Source organism: Carcharodon carcharias, chromosome 1 (genome assembly GCF_017639515.1).
Source record: "Carcharodon carcharias isolate sCarCar2 chromosome 1, sCarCar2.pri, whole genome shotgun sequence".
NCBI lineage: Eukaryota > Metazoa > Chordata > Chondrichthyes > Lamniformes > Lamnidae > Carcharodon > Carcharodon carcharias.
This window is the reverse complement of record NC_054467.1, coordinates 180,437,611-180,464,892: the sequence shown is the minus strand read 5'-3', so window position 1 is coordinate 180,464,892 and position 27,282 is coordinate 180,437,611. Positions and strand designations below refer to the sequence as shown.

At 44.7% G+C, this 27,282-nt stretch overlaps 1 protein-coding gene across 2 annotated transcripts; it reads left to right on the top strand.

Annotated features, from left to right (window-relative positions):
- Nucleotides 1-12,561: 12,561 nt before the first annotated feature.
- On the top strand, nt 12,562-26,435 carry hspb3 (heat shock protein, alpha-crystallin-related, b3). 2 transcript variants are annotated; one of them, XM_041199390.1, is made up of 2 exons: nt 12,562-13,054; nt 26,238-26,435. In XM_041199390.1, the coding sequence occupies exons 1-2, from the start codon at nt 12,697-12,699 to the stop codon at nt 26,366-26,368; spliced, it is 489 nt and encodes a 162-aa protein (XP_041055324.1). In that variant the 5' UTR covers nt 12,562-12,696; the 3' UTR covers nt 26,369-26,435. The 2 variants fall into 2 exon arrangements, with proteins under 2 accessions (XP_041055324.1, XP_041055335.1); XM_041199401.1 differs by having other exon boundaries at nt 12,562-13,153; nt 26,238-26,321.
- Nucleotides 26,436-27,282: the final 847 nt, after the last annotated feature.

Below are 27,282 nucleotides of genomic sequence, written 5' to 3'. Positions count from 1 at the left end.
CTCATGGAAGGCTCAAAATAGCCGATAAATAAAGTCAGAAATCATACAGACCCTGCCACCCTCATCAGAAGTATTTGCTGCTATGTTCGACCATGGTCCTGTTGATAGGCCTTTTCTTCTGCCCTTATGCTGCATCATCATACCTGCCGTAAAATGCTCACAAACCTTTCCTGTCCAACGCCTGAAAAATGCAGCAGGGAACAGACAAGTGGCTCATTAACAAGCTCAATAGCTTGCTTATTGATCATTTCAAAATGGCGGGCAGGCTTCTGATTTCAGTGCCCACTCACCTTCCATAATTTTTGAGATTGGTGTAATGACATCTTATTGCTGACCCAATGTGATCACGGTGTATTTTACATTTGCACAAGGCTGGGTGGGAGTGGTCCGTCTGATTTGCGGCAGCAAAATCCAGTCCAATGATTCTATGGTTCTGCTATTATTTCTGGAGGTATTCCATGTCCTAAGAATTCTCTGCATCAAAAAAAATTCTCCTGGCCTCTCCCATTATTCTTTTGATGATGATCTTAAGTAATTGGTATTTAGTTACTAACTGACTGACCAAAGGAAATAATTTTTAACTATGTTCCCTTTCTACCTGAATTGCTTCAGGCTATTGGACACCCCAGCCAAATTACATTTTGCATTTCTTTTTCCTAATGAAAAGACTTCCATTTTCTTATCATCACCAAAAATCCTCAGCCCCTAGTATCATCTTCATGAATCTCTTCTGCACACTCTCAATGGCCTCAAGGTCCTAAAGTAGGGCATCTAAAACGGAACACAATGTTCTAACTGAGTCAGAACCTTTGATAAGGTCTACCCTGTGCCTTATTTTCTCTGTTGTAAATATTCACAGCTTCTTTATAGCTCAAAGGTCCAATCTCTGATATCAATCTAGTTGCTTTTACATCCTCCACAATGCCAGGTTGTCCACAGTGCAGTACAGGATACCCGAATGCCTTACACAAGCTTGCTACCTGGGACTTACTTCTTATCCTTCTGTTTACACATGCTAAGATCGTGTTTGTTACGATACATTCAGAAAAAGAAGGAAATTCGGCTGGAAGCTGACTCGCTTTGTGTGAGCCTGTCCTGCACCCATAATGCACTGTGGGTGGGCTAAATTGGTTAACAGTGTGACTTCTGCCCCTCACTAAGGATGAAGTCATGCCCTTGGGAGCTGCTGACCAATTGGATTGGACGGCAGCTCCAGCAGCCCCAGAAGCATCAAGAGCTGCCAGGACTGCAACCAGTCCCAAGAAGAAGGCCCAATGGATTCCAGAGTAAGAGGTAAACCCAGTGTATCAGGCAGGGATGGTTTGGCCATCTAGGAGAGGGGGGTGGGGGTGTGGTCCGGGGTGGTCAGTGGAAGTGGGATCAGGTGGTCAGTTGGGGAGTCGAGTGGTCAGTGGGATGGTGGAGGTTGGGTCAGTGGAGCTTCAAGTAATCAAGGTGGTCCTGTGGGCCAGGGATGGGTCAGTACTATAGTTACCCAGGAGTGGTTTTAGAAGTGGTTTTACTTCTTTTAAATTTTCCTGGGTAACCATTACAGTAGGACAATCAGAACCATCCGAAGTTTGCAATTTATATCATAGTTTTCAATGGTTCCCATTGCAGGGCAATTGTCCAACGGATGTTTGAACTTCCCAGGACATTGCTGGGCAATCCTTACCTGCAACTTCTGGAGGGGCTGCCCAGCGCATCTTTGGGGTATCCTCCGGTTACGATGCCTTAGAGCTAATAAGTTACTGACAATTGAATTTTAAAAATTCTAATACTAACCTATTCTATAGTTGCAATCTAAATATTTTTCTGCTTTTCATGGGGAAAACCAATCTATGAAAATATTCTGGGAATAACATGGAGCAGTACATAGTATGAAGGCACAGAACATCGAGCACAAGCTATCCTGATGAAGATATAAACAGTTCTGCGCCACCAAGTAAGTTCAGGTCATTGCTAAGCTAGTAAACTAGATGGCCTTGTGCCATGAAGTCATATCCAAACTAAATGTTTCAGTTATTACATGATACTTTGCTACAGAAATCACTTATGATAAAACAATATACAACTTGCTTTGCTTTGAGGTTGACTTGGAAAATTTGGTCGAATTTTCAAAATGGATGTCAACTATTTTGTGTCACATGATGACATCATTGAATGGCTCTTGTACCTCCTTGGAAAGGAACCTCCTTTCCTGTGCCAAACTCTCTTTATCTCAGATAATATTTTCAATGCTTTTAGTGATACTTTCCTATAATTACTTTACAAAATTTATTTACGAGATGGGGGCCTTGCTGGCCAGGCCAGCATTTATTGCCCATTCCTAATTGCCCTTGACAAGGTGGTGGTGAGCTGCCTTCTTGAACAACTGTAGTCGACGTGGTGTAGGTACAGTCACAGTGCTGTTAGGAAGGGAGTTTCAGGATTTTGAACCAGTGACAGTGAAAGAACGGCAATATACTTCCAAGTCAGGAAGGTGAGTGGCTTGGAGGGGAACTTACAGATAGTGGTGTTCCCATTTGTCTGCTGCCCTTGTACTTATAGGTGGTGGTGGTCGTGGCTTTGGAAGGTGTTGCCTAAGAAGCCTTGGTGAGTTCCTGCAGTGCATCTTGTAGATGGTTAACACTGGTGCTACTGTGCGTCGGTGGTGGAGGGAGTGAATGTTTATGGACTGGGTGCCAATCGAACGGACTGCTTTGTCCTGGATGGTGTTAAGCTTCTTGAGTGTTGTTGGAGCTGCACTCATCCAGGCAAGTGGGGAGCATTCCTTCACACTCCTGACTTGTGCCTTTTGGTTGGTGGACAGGCTCTGGGGAGTCAGAAGGTGAGTTACTCGCTGTAGGATTCCTAGACTCCGACCTGCTCTTGTAGTCACTGTATTTATATGGCTAGTCCAATTCAGTTTCTGGCCAATGTTAACCTCCAGGATGTTGATAGTGGGGGACTCAGAGACAGTAATGCCATTGTAAATAGTAAATGATCTATAATATATATATATATATAATCTGACATTGTTGAATCATACAGGGGAACTTTAACCTCCCAAAACTGATGGATTTAGGTCAGATAGGATGTAAAAGTTTAAAAAATCTCAAACCCGAATCCAATCTGGCTTTAATGGAGGCAGATGGGGTGGTCAGCAGTTTTTTTTTATTCATTCATGGGATCATTGACTAGGCCAGCATTTATTACCCATCCCTAATTGCCCTTTTTCAGAGGGCATTTAAGAGCCAACCACATTGCTGTGGGTCATATGTAGGCCAGACCAGGTAAGAACAACAGATTTCATGGTCATCATCAGACTTTAATTCCAGATTTTTATTGGATTTAAATTTCACCATCTGCCATGGTGGGACTTGAACCCAGGACCCCAGAGCATTACCCTGGGTCTTTGGATTACTAGCCCAGCTACAATACCACTACACCATCACCTCCCCCTACTCTGCTAATCTACTCTCAGAGTTGGTTGCTCATTTAAATATCTTAATAAGGCTGCGTGCCTCACATATCCAGATGGTTCCAGAGCCATTTAAAAATGGCAGGCAGGACACGATTCCAGGATTCCCACCCCTATTCCTGGTGCCCCCAGTTTTCAGTAGAGCAGGATAAGGGTGCGGGTACTAAACCCATAACTGACCTGGCTGACTCCATTGCATGGGTAGGCATTTCCTAGCCCCTCGCAATTTTCATGGAGTTAGGCCAGCTTCACCATGACTTGTGCTTCATGGATCTTTGAGGATTCGCGAACCATAGTCTGGATTTGGAACCTTTTAAAAGGTAATGTCAAAAGATCTTACCCCTGACCCGATGCCTGCTCCATGCCAATTCATGCCTGCCACCAACCTCCAATGGCCCCTCACACACTCCATGTCAACTCATTGTACTTCCAGGCCCACTTATCCAGGATAAGATCTGTACAGAAGAAACAAGCCCTATAGTAACAATGGCATGTGTGAACTGCTTAAAAACCCCCATTCATAATTTTCTCTAAAAACTGCTATTGTTACAACCCTATAAACGCGACAATCAACAAGACCGTTAAAGCATCAATATCAGAAGCTATAAACACTTGAGTACTTGGGGGGACAGAAAGGTGTGAGAGCTGAGGGCGAGAGGGCCTAAAATATAAGCAAACAACTGGAACAATGGGCAGAATCGTTTCCCTCCCCACCCTGCTGCCACCAGCAAGTGTCGTGGCAGGCGGGAGGGGACAATCCCACGGGAACATAAAAATCGGATTCCTGACAGAGGGATTTGACAACGGGAGCTTGTATCCCCAACTGTTGTGTTGTGATAGTGGCCTGTTGCCAATCTCACCACAGGCCATTGGGAAGCCCTATTGCATCCACTGATGGGATTCAAATTAACCCCTGACTGGTATTCCCCCTCCCATCCAGTCATCCCATCCTGCCAGTGTAAAATCGCGCCAGTCCAGATCAATGTGGCGTGCACTTGTTGGGACTTACCTGGGTGGAGGGCTGGGAAGCTCTCGGATGCTGGACAAGAAGGAGGACTCTGAAGCTGGTGGTTTCCTGAGCACCAAGTGGGTCATTGAATCAGTAGGCCATCACTCCAGTGGACTCTCCTGGAGCATTTGCATCAATTGGATGGACTCTGCTAGAGGCTGTTCCATTGACTGGGTGGACTCCACTAGAGGCTGTGGCATGGACCGAGTGAACCCTGCTAAAGGCTGTGGCATCAATCAGCTGGAATCCACTAGGGACTGTGGATCAATCAGATGGAGTCCACTAGAGGCTGTGGCATCGACCGGGTGAAGTCCACTACAGGCTGTGGCATCGATCAGGTGGAGTCCACTAGGGGCTGTGGCATTGATCGGGTAGAGTCCTCTACAGGCTGTGGCATTGAACAGGTGGAGTCCACTAGGGGCTGTGGCATTGATCGGGTAGAGTCCTCTACAGGCTGTGGCATTGAACAGGTGGAGTCCACTAGAGGCTGTGGCATTGATAGAGTGGACTCTGTTCCAGGTGAGTGGCAGCATGAGGTTGTGTGGTGAGACGATGGTCTTCCTGTTTTGGGGGCAAGACGGGGAGGAGATGGAAGAAGAGGTGGGATGGGTGTGGAGGCCTGGGGGGTGGAAATGTTGAATGTTTTAAGTGGGGGTAAGAAAGAAAAGCAGCAGGGGTCTGGGATGGGTGAGGTGGGTTTTGGAGCGGGAGTATGGAAAGGGCCATGGTGGAGTATGGGCATTGCAGGGGAGGGAAGTGTGTGCAGGTGTGAACGGGCATTGGAGGCGGGAAGGGGTTCAGGGGAAAGGGCCTGCGGCGTCTACTGCTGAGTCTTGGGGTGCAAACTGAGGGAATTGATGATATGAAGGGATGGTGAGGGTTCAAGGAGGCAGTGGGATCCTGTAGGGTGGGAGGGTGGGGGTCCTGCGATGGTGGGTGAAAAGGCGCTGAGGATTTTTGCAAGGCAGATGAAAATAAACATGGATTCTGAGGGTCAGCAGGACAAGTGGGGGAGTGGGTGGCATCTCAACAGTTACTGGGGTGAGCTCCTCAGGTAGGAAGGGGATGGCAACATTAACCTGCACTGGATTAAGGGTGGTGGGGTGGTGGGGTGGGGTTCTCGAGTGACTGTGGGGAGGTCAAAGGTAACACCCGGAGGGTCAATTGTTATGGGGGGGAGGCTAATGGGGGGAGGTGATAGGTGTTGGACTGTGCCTCAAAAGTCACCCATACCATGGCTGCACACAACCATGGTGGAAATGTCGAGATGCTGGATATGATTTGGTCATCGGATGGATGGAGCTGAAGGTCAGCTCAACTGGACAACTGAAGGGGAAGCCCTGAATGTAGTTCTGCTGAAGTAAAGGCTTGGGAATCAAGGAGAGTGTGAATAGTAAAGGGGCAGCATGGGTGGGAGGCTTCTCGTGCATGTGGCTGGCAAGGGCCCTGGCAAAGATCGATGCCTCCCTGCAAACGTATCTTTCTGGGCCACAGGCCCAGCCTGGGCTGCCCCCCTGAATATAGGGGGTGCGCACAGGCTTAACAACTAGGAAACACAATGAAAACACATCAGACCTTCTAACAGTGCATGTGACCATATATTTACTATCAACATTGAACAATTGAATCTGCTGACTGCTATATCCTCTTGTCCTCGATAACTTTGTGGGCATCCTCTGTGTCCTCAAGGCTGGAGGGCCTTGGCTTACATTGGGCCTCCTGCTCTGGTGCAGTTGCACCCTCTGCGGCCACAGAGGCCAAAGCTGATGGACTCACAGGCAATGGGGATTGTGAAGGGCCACACACCCATGAGAGTCCTGAGTGGAGGTCCCAGGGGTGTCTGCCTGCTGCTCCCCTTCCCCTTGGGTGCCTAAGAACAAGAACCACCTGGATGGAAGTCAAGGTGCCTTGTCCTCCTCTTGCGTAGGCACTGCAAAACCTTGTCTATGGAAACTGCAATAGAGTGCAGGTCTGCACACATGTTCATCAGAAACTGGGTGTTCTGCTGGACAAGTATCTCAAGGGTGTCTGCCATCCTCCCTAAGGAGTTCTCAATGCACGCACATGTCAGTACAACTTCATCAAATGGCAGAAGGATGGACTCCTCCACCTTGAGTACCACTCTGTCGAATGCTGCCAACACATCTGCCTGATGTTCCTCATGCTGCATCTCAAGCATCCTGTCTAGGTCCGCTCCCATAAGCTTGTCATCTGACTTGGACTTTGCAAGGGCCTCTTCCTCAGCAGTGCCCCGAGTGCTGATGAACTTGGTTGTCCCTGCCTCCTTCTGCTGTGGAAACATGTCTGTGCAGTGACCACCAGAATGTGAGATCCCGCCTGAACTATTTCTTGCACCCACCAAGGTATGAGTCTCTGGGCCGGTGGAAGGTGCAGGTGACTGCTGTGATATCTCTACGGGTGCAATCTCATCATTACCCTCAGAATCTTCATTCCTCTGCAGGCTGGAGCTGGTGGTGGAGTTAGGTTCGGGGTCTGGCCTTACCCTCTCCTTGCTGGCACCTGCAATTGTGAAAGCAGAGAGTGAGTGACTGCATGAGCTGTCTCCAACATGGCACCTTAGGCTTCTAGGTAGAGACATTAAACATTGTTCCTTTCTAGATGGAGGCCGAGTACCTAACTTGCTGTCTCCACATGCTTGGTCCCGATCCTGCCCCGCCAGCTCAACAGCCTTATATTTGTATGGCATGAGCCTTCCTGTCTTCTATCTCTTGTACTTGTTTTGTGCCAACTTGTTCTGCACAAAGGGAACATGCAATCATATAAACATATGAAATAGGAGCAGGAGTAGGCCATTCGGCCCCTCGAGTCTGCTCCCCCATTCAATAAGATCATGGCTGATCTGATTGTAACCTGAACCCACATTCCTGCCTACCCCCAATAACCTTTCACCCCCTTGTTAATCAAGAATCTATCTAACACTGCCTTAAAAATATTTAAAGACTCTGCTTCCACCACCTTTTGAGGAAGAGAGTTCCAAAGACTCACGACCCTCTGGGAGAAAACAATTCTCCTCATCTCTGTCTTAATTGGGTGATCCTTTCTTTTTAAACACTGACCCCCTAGTTCTAGATTTTCTCACAAGAGGAAACATCCTCTTCACATCCACTCTATCAAGGCCCTTCAGGCTATTAAAAGTTTTTAATCAAGTCAGGGCAATGGTGAGGTTGCACCTCGAATACTGTGTGCAGTTTTGGTCTCCTTATTTAGGGAAGGGTAAATGCATTGGAGGCGGTTCAAAGGAGGTTTACTAGATTGATACCTGGAATCAATGGGTTATCTTATGAAGAAAGGTTAGACAGACTGGGCTTGTTTCCACTGGAGTTTAGAAGACTGAGGGGTGATTTAATTGAAGTATACAAGATTCTGAACGGCCTTGACAATGTGAATGTGGAAAGGATGTTTCCTCTTGTGGGTGAGTCCAGAACATGGGGGCACTGTTCTGAAATTAGGGGTTGCCCTTTTAGAGCAGAGGTGAGGAGAAATTTTTTCTCTCAGAGGGTTGTGTGACTTTGGAACTCTCTGCCTCAGAAGTGGTGGAGGTGGGGTCATTGAATATTTTTAAGGCAGAGGTAGTTAGGTTCTTGTTAGGTAAGGGAATCAAGGGTTATTGAGGTTAGATGGGAATGTGGAAATCAAAGAAGATAAACCATTATCTTATTGAATGGCGGAACAGGCTCGAGGGGCCAAATGGTCTACTCCTGTTCCTATTTCTTATGTTCTTACATTTTTAAATCGCCTCTCACTCTTCTAAATTCCAGTGGATACATCCTTTCCTCATTAGACAACTCATCCATTTCTGGTATTAGTCTAGTAAACCTTCTCTGAGCTGCTTCTAGTGCACTTACATCTTCCCTTAAATAAGGAGACCAATACTGTACACAGTACTCCAAATGTGGTCTTACCAGTGCCCTGAACAACTGAAGCATAACTCCCTAGTTCAGTATTCCATTCCCCTCGCAATAAATGGTAACATTCTATTAGCTTTCCTAATTACATGCTGTACCTGCATACTAGCCTTTTCTGATTCATGCACTAGGACACCCAGATACCTCTGAAACTTGGGGCTCTGCAATCTCTCACCATTTAGAGTGAGAGTTATTTTATATTCTTCATGCCCAAATGGACCATTTTGCATTTGCCCACATTATATTCCATTTGCCAGATCTTTACCCACTCACAAAACCTATCTATGTCCCTTTGCAGCTTCCTTATGCCCTCTTCACAATTTACTTTCCTGCCAATCCTTGTGTCATCAGCAAATTTTGCAACCATTCCTTCAGTCCCTTCATCCAAGTTATTCATATAAATTGTAAAAGTTCAGGCCCCAACACAGAACCACTTGTCACATCCTGTCTGCCAACAAGAAAAACTCGCTGTAAGCCAACTCGCTGTTTCCTGTTAGCTAGCTAATCTTCGATCCATGCCAATATGTTACTCCCTAAACCGTGAGCTTTTATTTTCCACAATAACTTTGGATGTGGCATCTTATCAAATGCCTTCTGAAATCTAAGCTTTTAAAAAAAAAATCCTTCCTAGGATGTGGGCGTCGCTGGCTAGGTCAATATTTATTGCTCATCCTTAATTGCCCTTGAGAAAGTGGTGGTGAGCTGCCTTCTTGAACCGCTGCAGTCCATGTGGTGTAGGTACACCCACAATGCTGTTAGGAAGAGAGTTCTAGGATTTTAACCCAGCGACAGCGTAGGAATGGCGATATATTTACAAGTCAGGATGGTGAATTATTTGGAGGGGAACCTCCGGATGGTGGTGTTCCCATGTATCTGCTACCCTTGTCCTTCTAGGTGGTAGTGGTCGTGGGCATGGAAGGTGCTGTCTAAGGATCCTTGGTGAATTCCTGCAATGCATCTTGTAGAAGGTGCACACTGCTGCTACTGTGCGTCAGTGGTGGAGGGAGTGAATGTTTGTGGATGTGGTGCCAATCAAGCAGGCTGCTTTGTCCTGAATAGTGTCCAGCTTCTTCAGTGTTGAGGGGGCTGCACTCATCCAGGCAAGTGGAGAATATTCCAACACACTCCTGACTTGTGCCATGTAGATGGTGGACAGGCTTTGGGGAATCAGGAGGTGAGTTACTCTCTGCAGAATTCCCAGCCTCTGATCTTCTCCTGTAGCCACGGTATTTATATGTTTAGTCCAGTTCAGTTTCTGGTCAATGGTTGCCCCTCAGATGTTGATATTGGGGATTCAGTGATGGTAATGCCATTGAATGTCAAAGGGAGATGATTAGATTCTCTCTTGTTAGAGATGGTCATTGCCTGGCACTTTTGACACACAAATGTTTTTAGCCATATATCAGCCCAAGCCTGAATATTGTCCGGGTTTAGCTGCATTTGGACATGGACTGCTTCAGTATCTGAGGAGTCTCGAATGGTGCTGAACATTGTGCAATAATCAGCAAATATGCCCACTACTGACCTTATGATAGAGGGGAGGTCATTGATGAAACATGAAGGTGGTTGGGCCTAGGACTCTACCCTGAGGAACATCTGCAGTGATGTCCTGGAACTGAGATGATTGACCTCCAACAACCACAGCCATCTTCCTTTGTGCTAGGTATGACTCCAACCAGCGGAGAGTTTTTCCCTTGATTCCCAATGACTCCAGTTTTGCTAGGGCTAGTACAGTACATCCAACGGTTCCTGTTTATCCACAGCACATGTGACTTCTTCAAAGAACTCCAATAGATTGGGTGCAACTTCCTGCCCGCTAACAAGGTTGGGAAACCCCTGATTGCATAATTAATGAGCTCAGCATCACACAATTCGGTGTGATTTCCTACTGGGCTCCATGGAGGGAAATATTCCTGCTTCCCATCCCCATCATGGGATTAGGCCTGGAGAAGGAAATCTTAGCTGAAGTCCCAGAGAACCAAGGTGGGCCTGTTAAACAGCCTGCGTCAGTACATGCCCACCCCAGTTGCTGCCTCCAATCTGCTTCTGGGAGCGGTAGGCCCAACTCTATCCCACATCCACGGCCCCAGAGCAAAAATTGGGCCTAACAGGGCACTTTCCCAATTCAGAAATTTCCCAAATCAAGTTACCAGCCTTGGATCCTATCCCAGCCATTTGGAGTTCTAGGACCGCAGGAACCCCATCAGTCAAGGCAGCAAGGACAGAAACTTGTGGGAAATGAGGAGCAGCAATGCTATCCCCGGCCAACCAAGCTTGCCCACTTCCCTCCCCTCCATGACACAAAGCTATTCCCCACCCCCCACCCCAGCTCTCAATATCACTGACCCACTCCACAATCAGAACTCTCCCCTGTAAAATCATCCAGACCCATGCTATCCCTGGCTCTTGATCTACCTAAAATCCCTTATGATCAACCCTGACCCTACACTCTAATCTCTACTCATTCAATTCACGCATCACTACCCCACCCCCCCTCAAATCCAGACCCTCGCCTCACGACCACCTCAGCATAAACTTACATGCTCATCAGCTGCAGCCTCTCCTGCAGCATTCATTGCTTGATAGGGGGCTAAGCCCGTCAATCAGGTTGAAACATAGAAACATAGAAACTAGGAGCAGGAGCAGGCCATTTGGCCCTTCAAACCTGCTCCGCCATTCAATATGTTCATGTCTGATCCTCTATCTCAATGCCATATTCCTGCTTTCTCTCCATACCCCTTGATGCCCCTAATATCTAAAAAATTACTGATTTCTTTCTTGAATATACTCAGTGACCTGGTCTCCACAGCCTTCTGTGGTAGAGAATGCCACAGGTTGACTACCCTCTGAGTGAAGAAATTTTTCCTCATCTCAGTCCTAAATGGCCTGCCCCGTATCCTGAGACGGTAGCCCCTGGTTCGAGACTCCCCAACCGGGGAAACACCCTCCCTGCATCCAGTCTGTTTAGCCCTGTTAGAATTTTATACATTTCAATCAGATCCCCTCTCATTCTTCTAAACTCTAGTGAATACAGGTGCAGTTAAACCAACCTCTCCTCATATGACAGTCCTGCCATCTCCGGTATCAATCGAGTGAACCTTTGCTGCACTCCCTCTATGGCAAGTATATCCTTTCTTAGGTAGGGGGACAAAACTGCACACACTACTCCAGATATGGTCTCACCAAAGCCCTGTCTAACTGCAGTAAGACATCCCTAATTCTGAACTCAAATCCTCTTGCAATGAAGGCCAACATACCATTTGCCTTCCTAATTGCTTGCTGCACCTGCCTACTTTCATTGACTGGTGTACAAGGACATCCAGATCCCTTTGTACATCCACATTTCCCAATATATCACCATTTAAATAATACTCTGCCTTTCTGCTTTTGACTTCTGGGTAGGATCCAGTTTAAAAAGGAAGCATGTATTCTGTGAAGTCAAAACTCCACAGTAAACAGGAAAACCTGACCAACCAGGGCTGAACTTAAAAAAATTGAGTTAAATTCTGAGGAGAAGAGTCTCACTAAAAAATGTGCAATGCACAACCAGAATAACACCACCCCAACCCTCCCCTTCCCCAGTCCCCCACTTGGAAATGCCATCCTAGTAAATATCAGGGCCATTGTCACAGGTCTGGATCAAAGTTATAATGCTTCAATGGAGTTGGGTTTAACTTTCACTTTAAGATTACTGTTCATGACGTCCATTAGAATTGGTCTGAATAGGTCCATTCTGATTCCAAAAAGAAGCTAGTTGCTAAGGAATGATTCTGTAAATGGGTTGTTATTTGTAAATACTCTTGAGGAGAGGCCAAATTGTGAAGAGAAAAGAAACTAATGAGAAACGACTCACTGTTTCTTTAAAAAAACGTTTTGATACTTGGAAGTGTGACAGAAGCACATAAACACAAGACTTTGACATCCACTGATAGATAAATACTGTAGTGGCGATTAGTAGAGCTCCTGAGCAGTTTCCTCTGTAAGCAGTTCTCAGGAGGAGCTATTCATTTGCTAATGAAGGACAATTCCTATTTGTGGATCAGTTACTCAGCCAATGACTGTTGGAGCCAAATGTTTGGAATTGCCTGCATTCTTTCCAAAGTATTAAAAGGAAACTGAGCCTCAAGCATAGAAATATTTTGTCTCTACATAGTGCCCAGAATAGACTTTCTATAAAAGACAGATTGACTAATGCAAATGAGAAGCTGAGGCATATAATAAGCAGCAGCATCCTCGATAGAGACTGACCCAGAAGGCTTCTCTATTTTTTTAAAAGAGCTGTTTCAAAGTAAGGGCTAATGGAGGAAGGAGTTATAAGACATTGGACTGACACTCCTGCTCGTTACCAGAGCAAACTTGCAGGACGAAATCTCACAGAATGCAAACTGGATCATTTGATGTTTGCCCTCCCAGGTCCAACAAAAAGAATTGTGACAGGGGACAAACTTTCAGTCAAAGAATCAACTAAATCAGTGGAGGGCACTGAAGCTGAAATGTTGTTTCAAATCATGTTGGATGTAGTACAGTTCCGCCCTGAAGATATAATTATTCAAGTATTCGAAGGATGGCTTCTCATTAGGGCCCAGCATGGCCGAAGAATGGATGAACATGGCTTTGTCTCGAGGAGTTTTACAAGACAGTACAAACTTCCAGATGGTGTGCAGTCAAAAGATCTTTCTGCTATGTTGTGTCATGATGGTATTTTGGTGGTGAAGACAAAGACATAGCTGCAGCACTTACTGAAGAATTAATATTGTATGAAGTAGCTTGTTCTGAATAATTGCATGCTTAACAAAAATGATAGAAGTTAGTAAATATAATAGCACATCTAATAGTAATTGACAAAAAATGTGTCCATTGCAAATTAAAGGAGATAGCTTCACAGGAATGAAAACTTTGAAAAATGAGACACTTAATTTACAACATGGTTTGTGGTGTTAAGGTTGTGCATTTTTTTGTGGGCAGTTTTCCAGGGAAGGGTATATGAACAAATCTGTCTTTGGTGTTATGTGGTAGGAAGGCTACTTTTTTTTGTGCAGACTTAAGCAGTCATTTGAGTGGAATATTTGCTCTGAACTTTAAAAATATGATTCGACTTGATTTCTCAGTAAAGTTTTTACCAATTGATAACAGTGAAATATGCACAGTTGCTTTTAATTTCCTTAGTAGCAAACTGTGATGTTACAGCCGTTCTATAATTGGCACAAAAATGTGGAGAGCTATTGAGTGCTAAATGCAGAATCTAACATGATGGGCAGAGCTGAAATATGAACTCTTGAGGGCCCAATGTTAACTCTATGCAAGTGGTTAGGTTTTGTATGAGTCACAATCAGGTCCTTCCTTGAAATGATGAATAACACATTCAGCCCCAAAAGCAACAGCTAACAAGTCGTTACCCAAAGCAAACCATGCTCTAGTTGATGGCCCTCCCAAATTTTCCTCTTGACCATTTCCAGTGATTATCTTTTTAAAAAATTGGTACAGGGATGTGAGCATCGTTGGCAAAGGTGGCATTTATTACCCATCCCTAATTGCTTCTGAGAAGGTGGTGCAGTCTATGTGGCGTAAGTACACTCACAGTGCTGTTAGGGTTGGAGATCCAGGATTTTGACTCAGTGACAGTGAATCAATGGTGATATAGTTTCAAGTCAGGATGTTGTGCAGTTTTAAATGGAATTTGCAGGTGTTGGTGTTCCCATATGTCTGCTACTCTCACCATTTTAGGTGGTAGAAGTTGCAGGTTTGGAAGGTGCTGTCAAAGGAGCCTTGGTGAGTTGCAGTAGTACATCCTGTGCACACTGCTGCCACTGTGCATCAGTGGTGGATGGAGTGAATGTAGATATTTAATGGCTGTTCTCAAGTGGGTTTTAAAAAGTTCATTCATGGGTTGTGGGCATCGCTGGCTAGGTCAGCACTTATTGCCCATCCCTAATTGCCCATGAGAAGGTGGTGGTGCTGCCTTAAAAACATAAGAACCTAAGAACTAGGAGCAGGAGTAGGCAATTCAGCCCCTTGAGCTTGCCCCGCCATTCAATACAATCATGGCTGATCTTGTTTCGGTCTCAACTCCAATTTCCTGCCCTCTCCCCATAAACTTTCAACCGGTTACTAATTAAAAATCCGTCTATCTCCTCCTTAAATTTATTCACCGTCCTGGCATCCACTGCACTCTGAGGTAGTGAATTCCATAGATTCACGACCCTTTGAGAAAAGTAATTCCTCCTCATCTCTGATTTAAATCTACCACCCCTTAGCCTAAAACTGTGGCCTCTTGTTCTAGAATGCCCCACAAGAGGAAACATCTGCTCCACATCGACTTTGTCTATCACCTTTAGCATCTTATATACCTCAATTAGATCTCCTCTCATCCTTCTAAACTCCAGCGAGCATAGGCCTAAACTGCTCAATCTCTCCTCATAAGACAAACCCTGCATCTCTGGAATCAATCTAGTGAACCTCCTCTGAACCACCTCCAATGCAACTACATCCTTCCTCAAGTAAGGGGACCAAAACTGTGCACAGTACTCCAGGTGTGGTCTCACCAACGCTTTGTACAGTTGCATAAAAACTTCCCTATTTTTATACGCTATTCCTTTAGCAAGAAATGCCAAAATTCCATTTGCCTTCCTTATTACCTGCTGTACCTGCATACTAGCTTTCAGCGAATCATGCACGAGGACACCCAGATCCCTCTGCACTGAAACATTCTGAAGTTTCTCTCCATTTAAATAATAAGTCATCTTTTTATTCTTCCGACCAAATTGGATAAACTCACACTTATCCATGTTAAACTCCATCTGCCAAATTTTGGCCCATTCACCTAACCTGCCCATGTCTATTTGTAAATTTCTTATTTCTTCAATGCAACTTACTTTCCCACCTGTTTTGCTGTCATCTGCAAATTTAGCTAGAGTACCTTCTATCCCTGAATCCAAGTCATTAATATAGATTGGAAATAGTTGGGGTCCAAGGACCGAACCCTGTGGCACCCCACTAGTTACAGCTTGCCATTCAGAAAAGACCCATTTATCCAAACTCTCTGCTTTCTGTTGGTTAGCCAATTCCTCTATCCAAGCTAATATATTACCCCTAACTCCATGTGACCTTATCTTGTGTATTAATCTTTTGTGCAGCACCTTATCAAAGGCCTTCTGGAAGTCCAGATATACTACATCTACAGGATCCCCTTATCCACTTTGCTTGTCACATCTTCAAAGAACTCAAGCAAATTAGTCAAACATGATTTACTCTTCATAAAACCATGCTGACTCTGATGGATTGCATTTTGACTTTCCAAATGCCCCATTACTACTTCCTTAATAATGGAGTCCAACAATTTCCCAACAACAGATGTTAAACTAACTGGTCTACAGTTTCCTACATTCTGCCTCCCCCTCTTTTTGAATAAGGGCATTTTCTCAGCATTTTTCCAATCCACTGGAACCTTTCCAGAATCCAGGGAATTTTGGAATATTATAGCCAATGGATCCACTATTTCTGCTGCCACTTCCTTTAAGACCCTGGGATGTAGGCCATCAGGTCCTGGGGACTTATCACCCTTTAATCCCAATAATTTGCTCAGTACTTTTTCTCTAGTGATGGTGATTGTTCTAAGTTCCTCCTTCTCTATATCCTCTGCACTACCTGTTACTATTGAGGTGGTACTAGTGTCCTTCACTGTGAAAGCTGAGGAAAAATATTGATTAAGGGTCTTTGCCATATCTGCATTCCCCACTATTAACTCCAACAATTTCCCAACTTGCCTTCTTGAACTGCTGCAGTCCATGTGGTGTAGGTACACCCAGAGTGCTGTTAGGAAGGGAGTTCCAGATTTTGACCCAGCGACAGTGGAGGAACAGTGATATATTTCCACGTCAGGATGGTGAATGGCTTGAAGAGGAACTTCCAGGTGGAGGTGTTCCCATCTATCTGCTGCCCTTGTCCTTCTTGATGGTGGTGGTCGTGGGTTTGAAAGGTGCTGTTTGAGGTGAGTTCTTGCAGTGCGCCTTATAGATGGTACGCACTGCTACGACTGTGCATCGGTGGTGGAGAGAGTCAATGTTTGTGGATGGGGTGCCAATCAAACGGGCTGCTTTGTCCTGGATGATGTCAAGCTCTTTGAGTGCTGTTGGACTTGCAGTCATGCAGGCAAGTGGGGAGAATTCTATTATATTCCCAACTTGTGCCTTGTAGATAGTGGACAGGTTTTGGGGATTCATAAGTTGAGTTACTCGTCGCAGGATTCCTAGTCTCTGATCTGCTCGTATAGCTACAGTATTTATATGGCTAGCCCAGTTCAGTTTCTGGTCAATGGTAACCCCCTGGATGTTGATAGTGGAGGATTCAGTGATGGCAATGCCATTGAATGTCAAGGGGTGATGGTTAATCAATATTTTGCCTCAGCTTTCACAGTGAAGGACATTAGTACCACCCCAATAGTAACAGGTAGTGCAGAGGATATAGAGAAGGAGGAACTTAGAATAATCACCATTACTAGAGAAAAAGTACTGAGCATCTTTTGTCGGAGATGGTCATTACCTGGCACTTCTGTGGCGTGAATGTTACTTGCCACTTGTCAGCCCAAGCCTGAATGTTGTCCAGATCTTGCTGCATTTGGACATGGACTGCTTCAGCATCTGAGGATTTGCGAATGGTGCTGAACATTGTACAATCATCAGCGAACACCCTGCTCCTGACCTTATGATGGAAGGAAGGAAGGAAGGTCATTGATGAAGCAGCTGAAGATGGTTGGGCTGAAGACACTACCCTGAGGGACTCCTACAGTGATGTCCTGGAGCTGAGATAATTGATCTCCAACAACTGCAACCATCTTCCTTTGTGTTAGGTATGACTTTAACCAGCGGAGAGTTTTTCCTCTGATTCCCATTGACTCCATTTTTCCTAGGGCTCTTTGATGCCACACTCCATAAAATGCTCCCTCCATATTATTATGGTCCACTCCATATATTAAGGCAATTCACTATAATTCATTTTCATCCAGTTTGAATATTGAAATATTGATTAGGTGAAATGTTTTATTTTTAACGTGATCCCTGTTGTTAATAGCTGTTGGAAGTTGAGGCTAGGGGAGAGAGGAGAACATTGTACCTGAGTGGGCTCTGAAATTCCGTAAGGCTACCAGTAAAATTCACCCCACAGTGACGTAACATGCTGCTGGGTAATCAGACCCAGATTCAGACCAGAACTCCATGCAGTAAGTCCCTGATCTCCATGCTGCCATGAACACTGATGGTTCTCTACTAAGAAAGGAGGAAAATGAATGGTTAAGTCATTCCAATTTGCTCTGCACGCTTTCTTGTAATCAGCTGCAGAACAGGAAGTAGAGGGATGGCACCAGATCAGCTCCAACCCTTCCTTTGCCTGAACAATAGTAGTGTGGAGAGAGCAGATAGACCAGGACAGCAATTTAAAATGGACCCTTCTGTCGAAGGGTCATGAGGACTCGAAACGTCAACTCTTTTCTTCTCCGCCGATGCTGCCAGACCTGCTGAGTTTTTCCAGGTAATTCTGTTTTTGTTAAAGATAAACAATGCTTTGATTAGTCTATAATTGTAACCATCCAAATTATAACAATTTTAATGTTTTTTCACTGCACTGTTTTGCCACACAAATAAAATCTGTTTCTACTCAGCAACCTCTAGAGAAACACTTTAGAAACAGTAGCCTTTAAAGACAGAAGCTAATTTTGAAAATTGATGTTTAAAAATAATGAATTTACCCCATAGTAAATGCCATTTTAGTTACCTTGAGCCGTCCCAAATATACACATTTGTGTATTTAGCTGCATGGAAAGCTGAATTTCATTAGCTGTGAATTGCTGGCTGTACCACAAGATGGTGCTCTTTGCAGCATTGATATACACCCAAACAAAAGAGGGTGAGAAGAGCAGTTTGGTCCATTAGATACATTTGCTTCTTCAAGCTATGGACAGGTTTTGGTATAAATCATGCAAAAATATTCCAGTGGCTGGTAATGTGAATTTATAACAATCCTTTCTGCTGCCTGCCATCCAATATTGTAAAAGTGCCTTTCAAAATTCTTGTGATTTACATGAATAAGTCAGGTTTAAACCTGACTCTCAGTCTTTGACCAGAAAACATACTTTCAACTTCGCTAGCTTAGAGTTAATTATCAGCAAATCACACATGGGCCTAGATATTCATTCCTAAGATGGGTGCACAGAGTGGGAAATCTCCCTGTTTGCCACACCCGTCTCGGGAAAAAGTGCCTCGATTTGCAGGAACTTTGTTCCAAGGGATGGGTAAGTGCTGGAGTTTGGCCTACGAGTCCCAGAAACTGTTTGGAGGTGGCCCCAGGGACTGCTGAGTGCTGAGGCAGGCTAGTTAAAAAGCCTGCCTTGGTTCTCTGGGACTTTATCCCAACTGCTTTATTTAGTATTATGCCTCTAGGTCTCACCACTCACAACCCCTCACCATGGGCAGATCTCAGGAGCCATGCTGAGATGAAATCAAATAAAGGGCAAAATTTTCCCCCGTTTGGGGGGGGGAAGTGCGGGAGCAGGCGTAGGCGGGTGGCCCTCCGATTGGTGCCCCCGATTGGGGGCCCATTCCATTTTTCGTGGGTGGCCAGTTAAGGCCCACCCAGCATGACGTTCACACGGAAGCGCTGTGCACTCCCTGTGTGGGTGGGTGGGGGGGAATGGCAAATGCAGAAGTGCGTTCCTTTGTGCATGTGTGTGCACGCAAAGGAGTGCCCCGATCTCCCTGAAACTAAGAGATTGGCTCCCAAAGTGAAAAAGCTATTCTTTCAAAAAATTAATTTACCATCCATGTCCCCTCATGTGAAAATGCTGAATGAGTTGAGACATGGACATAACTTTAAGTAAAAGTGAATCTTAATTTTTTTCATTCAGTCATGAAACCTCATCCTGCCCGTGGGGGGGGGGTGGGGGGGTGTGGTGCAGGCGGCAGAGGGAGAGGCACGGAACTGCTTCAGGGAGATCATATGGATATGAAAAAATTAAAGAATCCAATTCAAAATTTATTCAAACATGTCCCCTCATGTGACCGTGTGTAAAGGTGGGAAAATGTATTTATTTGTTTTATCAAAGCTTCAGGAAACCTCATCCCGCCCGTGGATGAGGTTTCCTGAAAAACACGAAGGCCGCTTGAACTTTTCGCCTGCCCGCCAACATTAAGGTTAGACAGGCAGTGTTCTTAAATACTTTAATTAATTTCTTAATGGCCTTAACAGGCCCTTAACATTTTGACGGGCATGCAGCCGACTCCAGTGTGCGCCCGACATCATTGCACGTTATTTTATGCATCGGCATGTCGGACCTGCCCCCGCACGCCAACTGGAAGGTTCTACCCCCAGATTAAAAAAAATATAGTCAAACCCTTTCTACTACTTTTACTGCTGCACATAACAGTATTCCTTAAGCAATGGTTCATTTCTTGAATTAGTTGGAGGTGATGGGGGTGGCCGGGGCGAGTGTGCAGAATAGGAGGAATTTTGCTATATAACTCCTCAAAGATCTCCAAAATTATCATGTCATCTTCATGCCTTCTTAACTTGGACAAGCATAACCTTGCAGTTGGGGCAGACAGAGGCTTAGAAAGGAGCCCTTGTGTTTGTCACTACCTCTTGAGCAGTAATCTGCCTGTGAAATCAAAGAAAGATGATTCATATGCCTCTTTAAATGGCCTTCAGCATAAAGATTTCTGCTTCCCCCAGTACAAGCTGATCAAAGCAATAAATGGTGAAATCCCCCTATCCCTCAGTTAGCATAAATGCATACCCAGGCATATACTACAGCAAAAAAGGCAGGAGTCCTTGAAGAAAACATCAGAACACCAGCAGATGAATTTTAATAAAAACAACTGTAAAGCATTGCACATAGGAAGAAAAGAAAAGGACACGCATACTCTATGAATACTGTTAAATTAGCTGTGGGTGAAGTTGAAAGAGACCTAAGAGTCTTAGTGGCCTTGATCCTCAACAAAGCAACCTACAACAAAATAAACAGGATTTTGTGTTTAATGCCAAGGGAGTAAAATGTAACTTAAAGGAAGTAACAATCCAACTCAAAGTATTGGGAGGAGACTGAAAGATGGCAGTTTATCCTGATGGCTGCAAAGTGTGGCATGTCCTTAGGGGAACAAACAACTAGATTTTGCCAAGATCATTGTCGCCCCATTGTTGGGTTCAATTCCAGGTCAGGAACCCAAAATGGCTGTGATGTGATCTTGATCATGATCTTTTCAAAGGCAGCCAATTAACAATCCGCCTCTGGGACCCCCATCCACTTAAGGATGGCAGTGGACTAGGTAACCAGGAGGCCCAATCAGAGGACCCACAATGATATCCAGTCAGAAATTACACTGGGAGAGGTAGATGCTGTGGACGTAGGTAGGAAAACAGGAGGGCACCTCAAGATGAAGTTGGCTTCTGAAGAATTATGAAATTGTAAACAATAGGTGTGACCACAGCTGCCAGGCCATCAGTGTGAAGGGGGAATCCTTCTGCAGCATGGCCTGCAGCTGCAGCTCAGCCTCAGCTTTCTGGCACCTGTGGCTGGGGTACATGGGGAGTGTGTTAATGAAGGCTTCACTGGCCTTTCCTCTGTTCTGTCACTGGGAAGCAGCCTCCAGGTGACAGCAGGCTTCGGCCTCAGCATGGGGCCTGTCTGCCCTTGGGAACAGCCCAGCTGCATCACCAATTTGCCTACAACAGGGTATTTAATTGATCCTAATTAGCTACCTGCTGGGCGGGTAGCCAGTACTGGGCAAACCTGTCTCCGATAAGAGCACTCAGAGACAGAATTCCATCGGACAGCCACCCTCATTCGAGGTTCTTGAATTTTGTTTCTAGTCCTGTCTCCTGGTGGGACAGGGAAAATTCATCCCAATGCATGGGGTTTCATTGCAACAACAAAGTTGGTCAACGGCAGGAGATGACCAGTCATTCTCAAACACAATGGCCTGTGCCACTAATCCTACCTATACCTCATTTGTGTCATTGTCACCTCTATCTCTTTCTTGTCTTTTTCCTGTCAGCTGGCAGCCCAATGATGTTCCTTCTTGTCCCAATTTTGGATAGAAAATTTAAACAGCATGCAGCAGACTATGATGGCCTTGGAGACATTGCCTTGGTTGCAGAGTAGTACTCTGATTTGGCGATGCATCTCTAAATGCTTAGTAGGTTCATATCAAATTATATGGTTTCTAATAATTTACCCAATCAACAGGCTGCTGAATAACCTGCTTCTAGAATCCTGAAAATGATACTGTAGGTTCTGGGAGATGTGGAAAAATGACCTTGGTATGATGCCCTATGTCTTAATCGCCCTCCCTGTACTCCTTGTATTCCGTAATCATATAAAAGCAAAATACTGTGGATGCTGGAAATCTGAAATAAAAACAGAAAATGCTGGAAAAACTCAGCAAGCCTGACAGCATCTGTGGAGAAAGAAACAGAGTTAACGTTTCAAGTTTGTATGACCTTTCTTCGGATCATACAGACTCAAAAAATTAACTCTGTTTCTCTCCCCACAGATGCTGTCAGGCCTGCTGAGTTTTTCATTGTTTTTTGTTTTTATCCCAAATCATATATTTGATAGACTGCATTTTTGATTGGTCATGGTTGAAATTGGGATTTTGACATGAGGAAAATTGGCTTAAGCTGAAAGGTAACAGTACAGTGAATTGTTTCTATGCAAACAAACACTGATTTGTGTCCATTTTATATAATTTTTTCATTCGTTCATGGGATTTGGGTATCACTGGCTAGGCCAGTTTTTGTTGCCCATCCCTAATTGCCCTTGGGAAGGCGGTGGTGAACTACCGTCTTGAACCGCAGCAGTCCATGTGGCATAGGTACACCCACAGTGCTGTTAGAGAGGGAGTTCCAGGATTTTGACCCAGAGACAGTGAAGGAACGGCGATACATTTCCAAGTCAGGATGGTAAGTGGCTTGGAGGGGAACTTCCAGGTGGTGGCATTCCCATCTATCTGCTGGCCTTGTCCTTCTAGGTGCTGGAGGTCGAGGATTTGGAAGGTCTTGTTGAAGGAGCCTTGACGAGTCACTATATATGAGTATGTATTTTGTAAACACTCTTCTCCAATAGTTTACTAATCAAAATAAGGAGCTGTGTGTGTTGATGATTGCACCAGAATGAAGTAATGCCATTTGAAAATGTTCAGCACCAAGTTCTTGTATCTTGTATCATTAACATAATTAATGTTACATTTAGCTTACAGCAAAGGGAGTAGGCTAAGACTTTCATTTTACAGTATTAGATGCATAATATAAAAGAACTGAAATTTCACGTTTATTAACAACTGTACCTTATTCTTATATTCTAGAAATCAATTAATTTTTCTAAAAAATTACTTTCCAATCTCTGCTTACAGTTTTCATCAGCCTATTTTGAATAAAGACTGTGGAGATATCCTGTAGCACTGATATATATTAATGACCTAGACTTGGGAGAGCAAGGCTCAGTTTCAAAATTTATAAATGACACCAAACTGGGATGTATTGTGAATGTGAGGAGGATAGTGATAGACTTCAAGAGGACACAGGCTGGTAGAATGGGTGGATACTTGGCAGATGAAACTTAATACAGAGAAGTTATACATTTTGGTAAGAAGAATAAGGAGGCAAAATAGAATAAAGGATACATTTCCAAAGAAGGCGAGGGCAGAGGGACCTGAGTGCACAAATCATGGAAAGTGGTAGGGCAGATTAGTAAGCAGTTATTAAGGCAAATGGGATCCTAAGGCTTTTTGCACTGAATGGTTACAATTTGGAATGCACTGCCTGAATGGGTAGTGGGAGCAGATTCAATGGGTGGTGTTCAAAAGAGAATCGATAACTAGCTGAAGAGGTGAGGACCGTGGAGCATCTGGCCGCTAATCCTTGATTGGAATGAGTTTCTGGAGTGCTTCCCATTCTGCAGCTCTTTATGGCCCAGGACTCAATCTGGAGCTGAATGACCCAGAAAGATCCTCAGCATCTAAACAAAACAAAGCCAGAAGGCAAAGCCAGATAAACACACCAAGCTGGGATGAACTTCATCAATTGATTCAGTCTCATTGTGCAGCTAATGTTTTCTGACATGCAGACCTACGATGCAGATTGGCCTATTGATCATATATATATATGGAGCATAGCCAATGAGCACCTACCTTTAACATTGTCTGAACCACACATGCCAGCCTGGAAACTGTAAGTTAATTGAAGCTGTCTAGGTTAATGGATAATGGATGAGAGAGCAGATTAAGTGAGCTTTATTTCATTGTTGGCAAGGTGAATGGAGTTTTCAGTTTCTTTATTATCTAAACCCAGACTTCTGATCCGTGTGCATCCACCCTGCTATTTTTGCATTTCATCTGCTCTCTGAAGTGTATCAGGAAAGAGTTAAGAATCCAGAGGCTGGATTTTATGGAGAGGTGGTGGCCCTGCCCACCAGCCGGAAAGTCGGGAGGTGAGCCAGCCTCCACCAACCCAGAAGCCATGACTGGATTTTATGGTCAACAGGCAGTTAATTGTCTGAGGTCATGGTTGCTGCCCCCATGTGCTCCAATCAGAGGGCCAGCAGCTCTTTATTCACAGCAGTACCACCAAGATTAAAGGCCATGGCTAGGGCTACAGCCAGTCCTCAATGACGAGCCATAAGGGAGGCTGGACTGAAAGGTAAGTGGGACGATCTCACTGGGACCAGTTAGTCAGGTTGTAGTGTTGGTGGGCGGTGGAGGAGGTGATGTAGTAGTTGGTGGCACAGTCGAAAGGAGCCAAGGGGTTGTTGGGAGGTGGAGTGTTGGGGGGGTGGGAACAAACAGGGACAGCCCTTTTTGCTGGGATTAGGGGGAGGCCCTCCATTAGGCACAGGGTGCCTAAACTTTAGGTACCCTCCCCCCCAAGTCTGCAGTCAGGTAAAATACCAGCAAGGGCAGGTAGACAATGGCCTTGGCATACCCACCCCACCACACCACTTGATTCTATGCTCCACCACCCCCACTCCCACCTTCAAGCCCACTCCTGGGGTGGGAGGGGGGGTTGTAAAATTCTGGCTCAGGTGTGGGATGTGTGAAGGGAGGGTGAACACAACCTGTGAGAGTAGAACTGGAATAGGATGCATGAAAAGAGGTAGAATGGGACATGTGTGAGGAGAGGTAGAATGGAACCAGTGAAAGGGGAGCTAGAATGTGATGCATAAGGGAAGAGGGAGAATGGAACATGGGTGAGGAGAGGGAAACGGGAGATATGAGAACTGAAATCTAACGTGATCTGTTAGTGGAGAGATGTGTTGGGACCAGTGAGAGGTGAAGATGGAATGGGACCTTCAAGGAGTGATGGGAGTGGTGAAGAAGAGAAATGTTCCCTCTAAGGTGCAGGTGAATGTGGCCACACAGCAATCTGGAATTTACAATCTGGCATTGAAATAAGCAGGCTGTTCAAAAAATTGTGAAGTTCACTGGGTTACCCTGGAGATCCTTCCCTCTGGCTAAAGCTCAACAAATCTTCCAGCTTTGCTTAAACCCTCAAAACTTTGTTATCTTCAATCCAAGCAAGAGATCCCACCCACATTCTGCGTTGTGAACAATTGGACTTGCTGCCTCTATTCCTCTGCTCTCACTCTGTCTCTCTCACTCTCTCTCTGTCAGATTCTTGCAGACTAACCCTGTCAGTGAGGTTCAGTGATATTTTTAGGAAAATCTGCAACCCAATCCTACAATGGCTTCCTATGGACCCTTCTTCTCTTAACACCCATCTCTATGGAAATGTGAATCACATGTGTCTTGCATCCAGGTAGAAATGCTAATTAGCTATCCACTAGACCCCCAACTTCATTTGTTATTGGAATTAAATTGACAGTTTAAAGTATACCCATTTACAAAACTTGACATTCCTAATACTGTTCTGGGACATGGAGACTAACACTCTATCCACTGTTAGTGCAGCTGCCCTGGTCATTGTTTACAGGTGTAAATATCTTGCATCTTCTTCCCAGTAAAACAACCTGGGCCCCCATCAATATTTAACAATCACAGCACCCAGGCTTGTTGTCAGCAAAATTCAGAGCCCCTTCATTCCTCTATTTTACCCTGAATTAAAGACACAATCCCAAAACATAACAATCCTTTAAACTTAATATTTGTAACACTATGTTATATCTCCATATTCAATTATTTCACTGCTGTCCTGGCCAGTCTCCCTGTTCCAGTTTTGGTAAACTTGAGCTCATCCAAACCCTTGCAGCCTATAACCAACTCACAATAAGAGTTATTCATCCATCATCCCTGTGCTCATATTGGCTTCCAGTTCTCAGTTCTAAAATTCTCATCCCTATGTTCAAATCACTCCATGGTCTTGCCACCACCCTGCTACTGTAACCTCCTCCAGCCCTACAACTCTCTCAGGCCTCTGTGTTTCTTTAATCCTAGCCTCTTACACATACGCAATTTTCATCGCTCTACCATCTACCAGCTGCCTGGGCACTCAGCTCTGGAATTTCCTCCCTAAACCTCCCTACTTCTTCACTTTTTAAGGGAGGTATGTCACCATACTGAGCTAGTTATGTTGCTGAACTAGTAATTTAGCAAGCTAAAGATTCAGGGACATGAGTTCAAATCCTGCCATGGCAAATGGGGAATTTAAATTCAGTTAAACAAATTTAGAATAAAAAGTTAGTATCATTAATGGTAACCATAAAATTACTGGTCTCTGTCCACAAGCACAGCATTCAGGCTTGAGCTGGTAAGTGTTAAATGACAACTGCGCCATATAAGCACTAAATAATGACCATCTCCAACAAAAGAAATTCTGACTACCTCTCATTGACATTCAACAGCATTACTACCATCAACACTCCTACTATCAACATCTTGGGAATTACAATTGACCAAAAACTTTACAGGATCAACCATAAAAACGTTGTGGCTACAAGAGCAGGTCAGATGCTGGGAATTCTGCAATGGTTAACTCACCTCCTGACTCCCTAAAGCCTTTCCATTTTCTACTATACACAAGTCAGGAGTGTGATGGAATACTCCCCACTTGCCTGGATGAGTGCGGCTCCAACAACACTCAAGAAGCTCAGCGCCATCCAGGACAAAGCAACTCAATTGATTGGGACCTCATCCACTGTCTTCAACCTTCAACCTCCAGCAGCTGGGGATGGCTGCAGATTGTACAATCTTCTACATGCAGTGTAGCAACTTACCAGGCTTCTTCAACAACATGTCCCAAATCTGCAACCTCTAACACTTAGAAGGATAGGGACGGCAGGCACATGTGAACACCCACCACCTGCATGTTGCCCTCCAAGGCTCACCAACCTGATTTGGCCATATGTGCCCATTCCTTCATTGTTGCTGGGCCAAAATCCTGGAACTTCCTAAATAACAGCACTGTAAGAATATTTTCACCACTCAGGCACAACTCACCAGCACCTTCTCAAGGGAAATTTGGAAAGGGCATAAATGCTGGCCTTGCCAGAGATGCTCACATCCCATAAATGATTAGAAAAAATGTTGCTCCTTAAAACCTATCTTTTTGACCAAATTTTTTGTCACCTGTTTCTTCATGTGGTTCACTAAATTTTTGGGTCAAATTTGTTCACTAATACTCCCGTGATGTGCCATTGGCCTTTTTTTACTACACGGTGTGTGACTTTGCCATCTTAAAGTCACTATATTAGTGCAAGTTGTTATTAGCTGTGGTATGTATACTGCTGACACTGATCTCTACCTCTCAGCCAATCCTACAACTATTTCAGTGCTATCAGATTGTCTGTCCAACATCAAATCGTCAAACTGGAAGGGTTTGCATACCTGTAGAAGATTATAATTGTTTTTGAGCATTAACAGGAATGTAATCCTAACTAGTAGCTTTTT

Excerpts from the sequence above, each read along its gene's own strand:
- hspb3 (XM_041199390.1), top strand. The coding sequence starts at position 12,697 with ATGGAGGAAGGAGTTATAAGACATTGGACTGACACTCCTGCTCGTTAC. Across the intron at positions 13,055-26,237 it reads ACAGTACAAACTTCCAGATG|CATTACTACCATCAACACTC; the intron begins GTGTGCAGTCAA and ends GACATTCAACAG.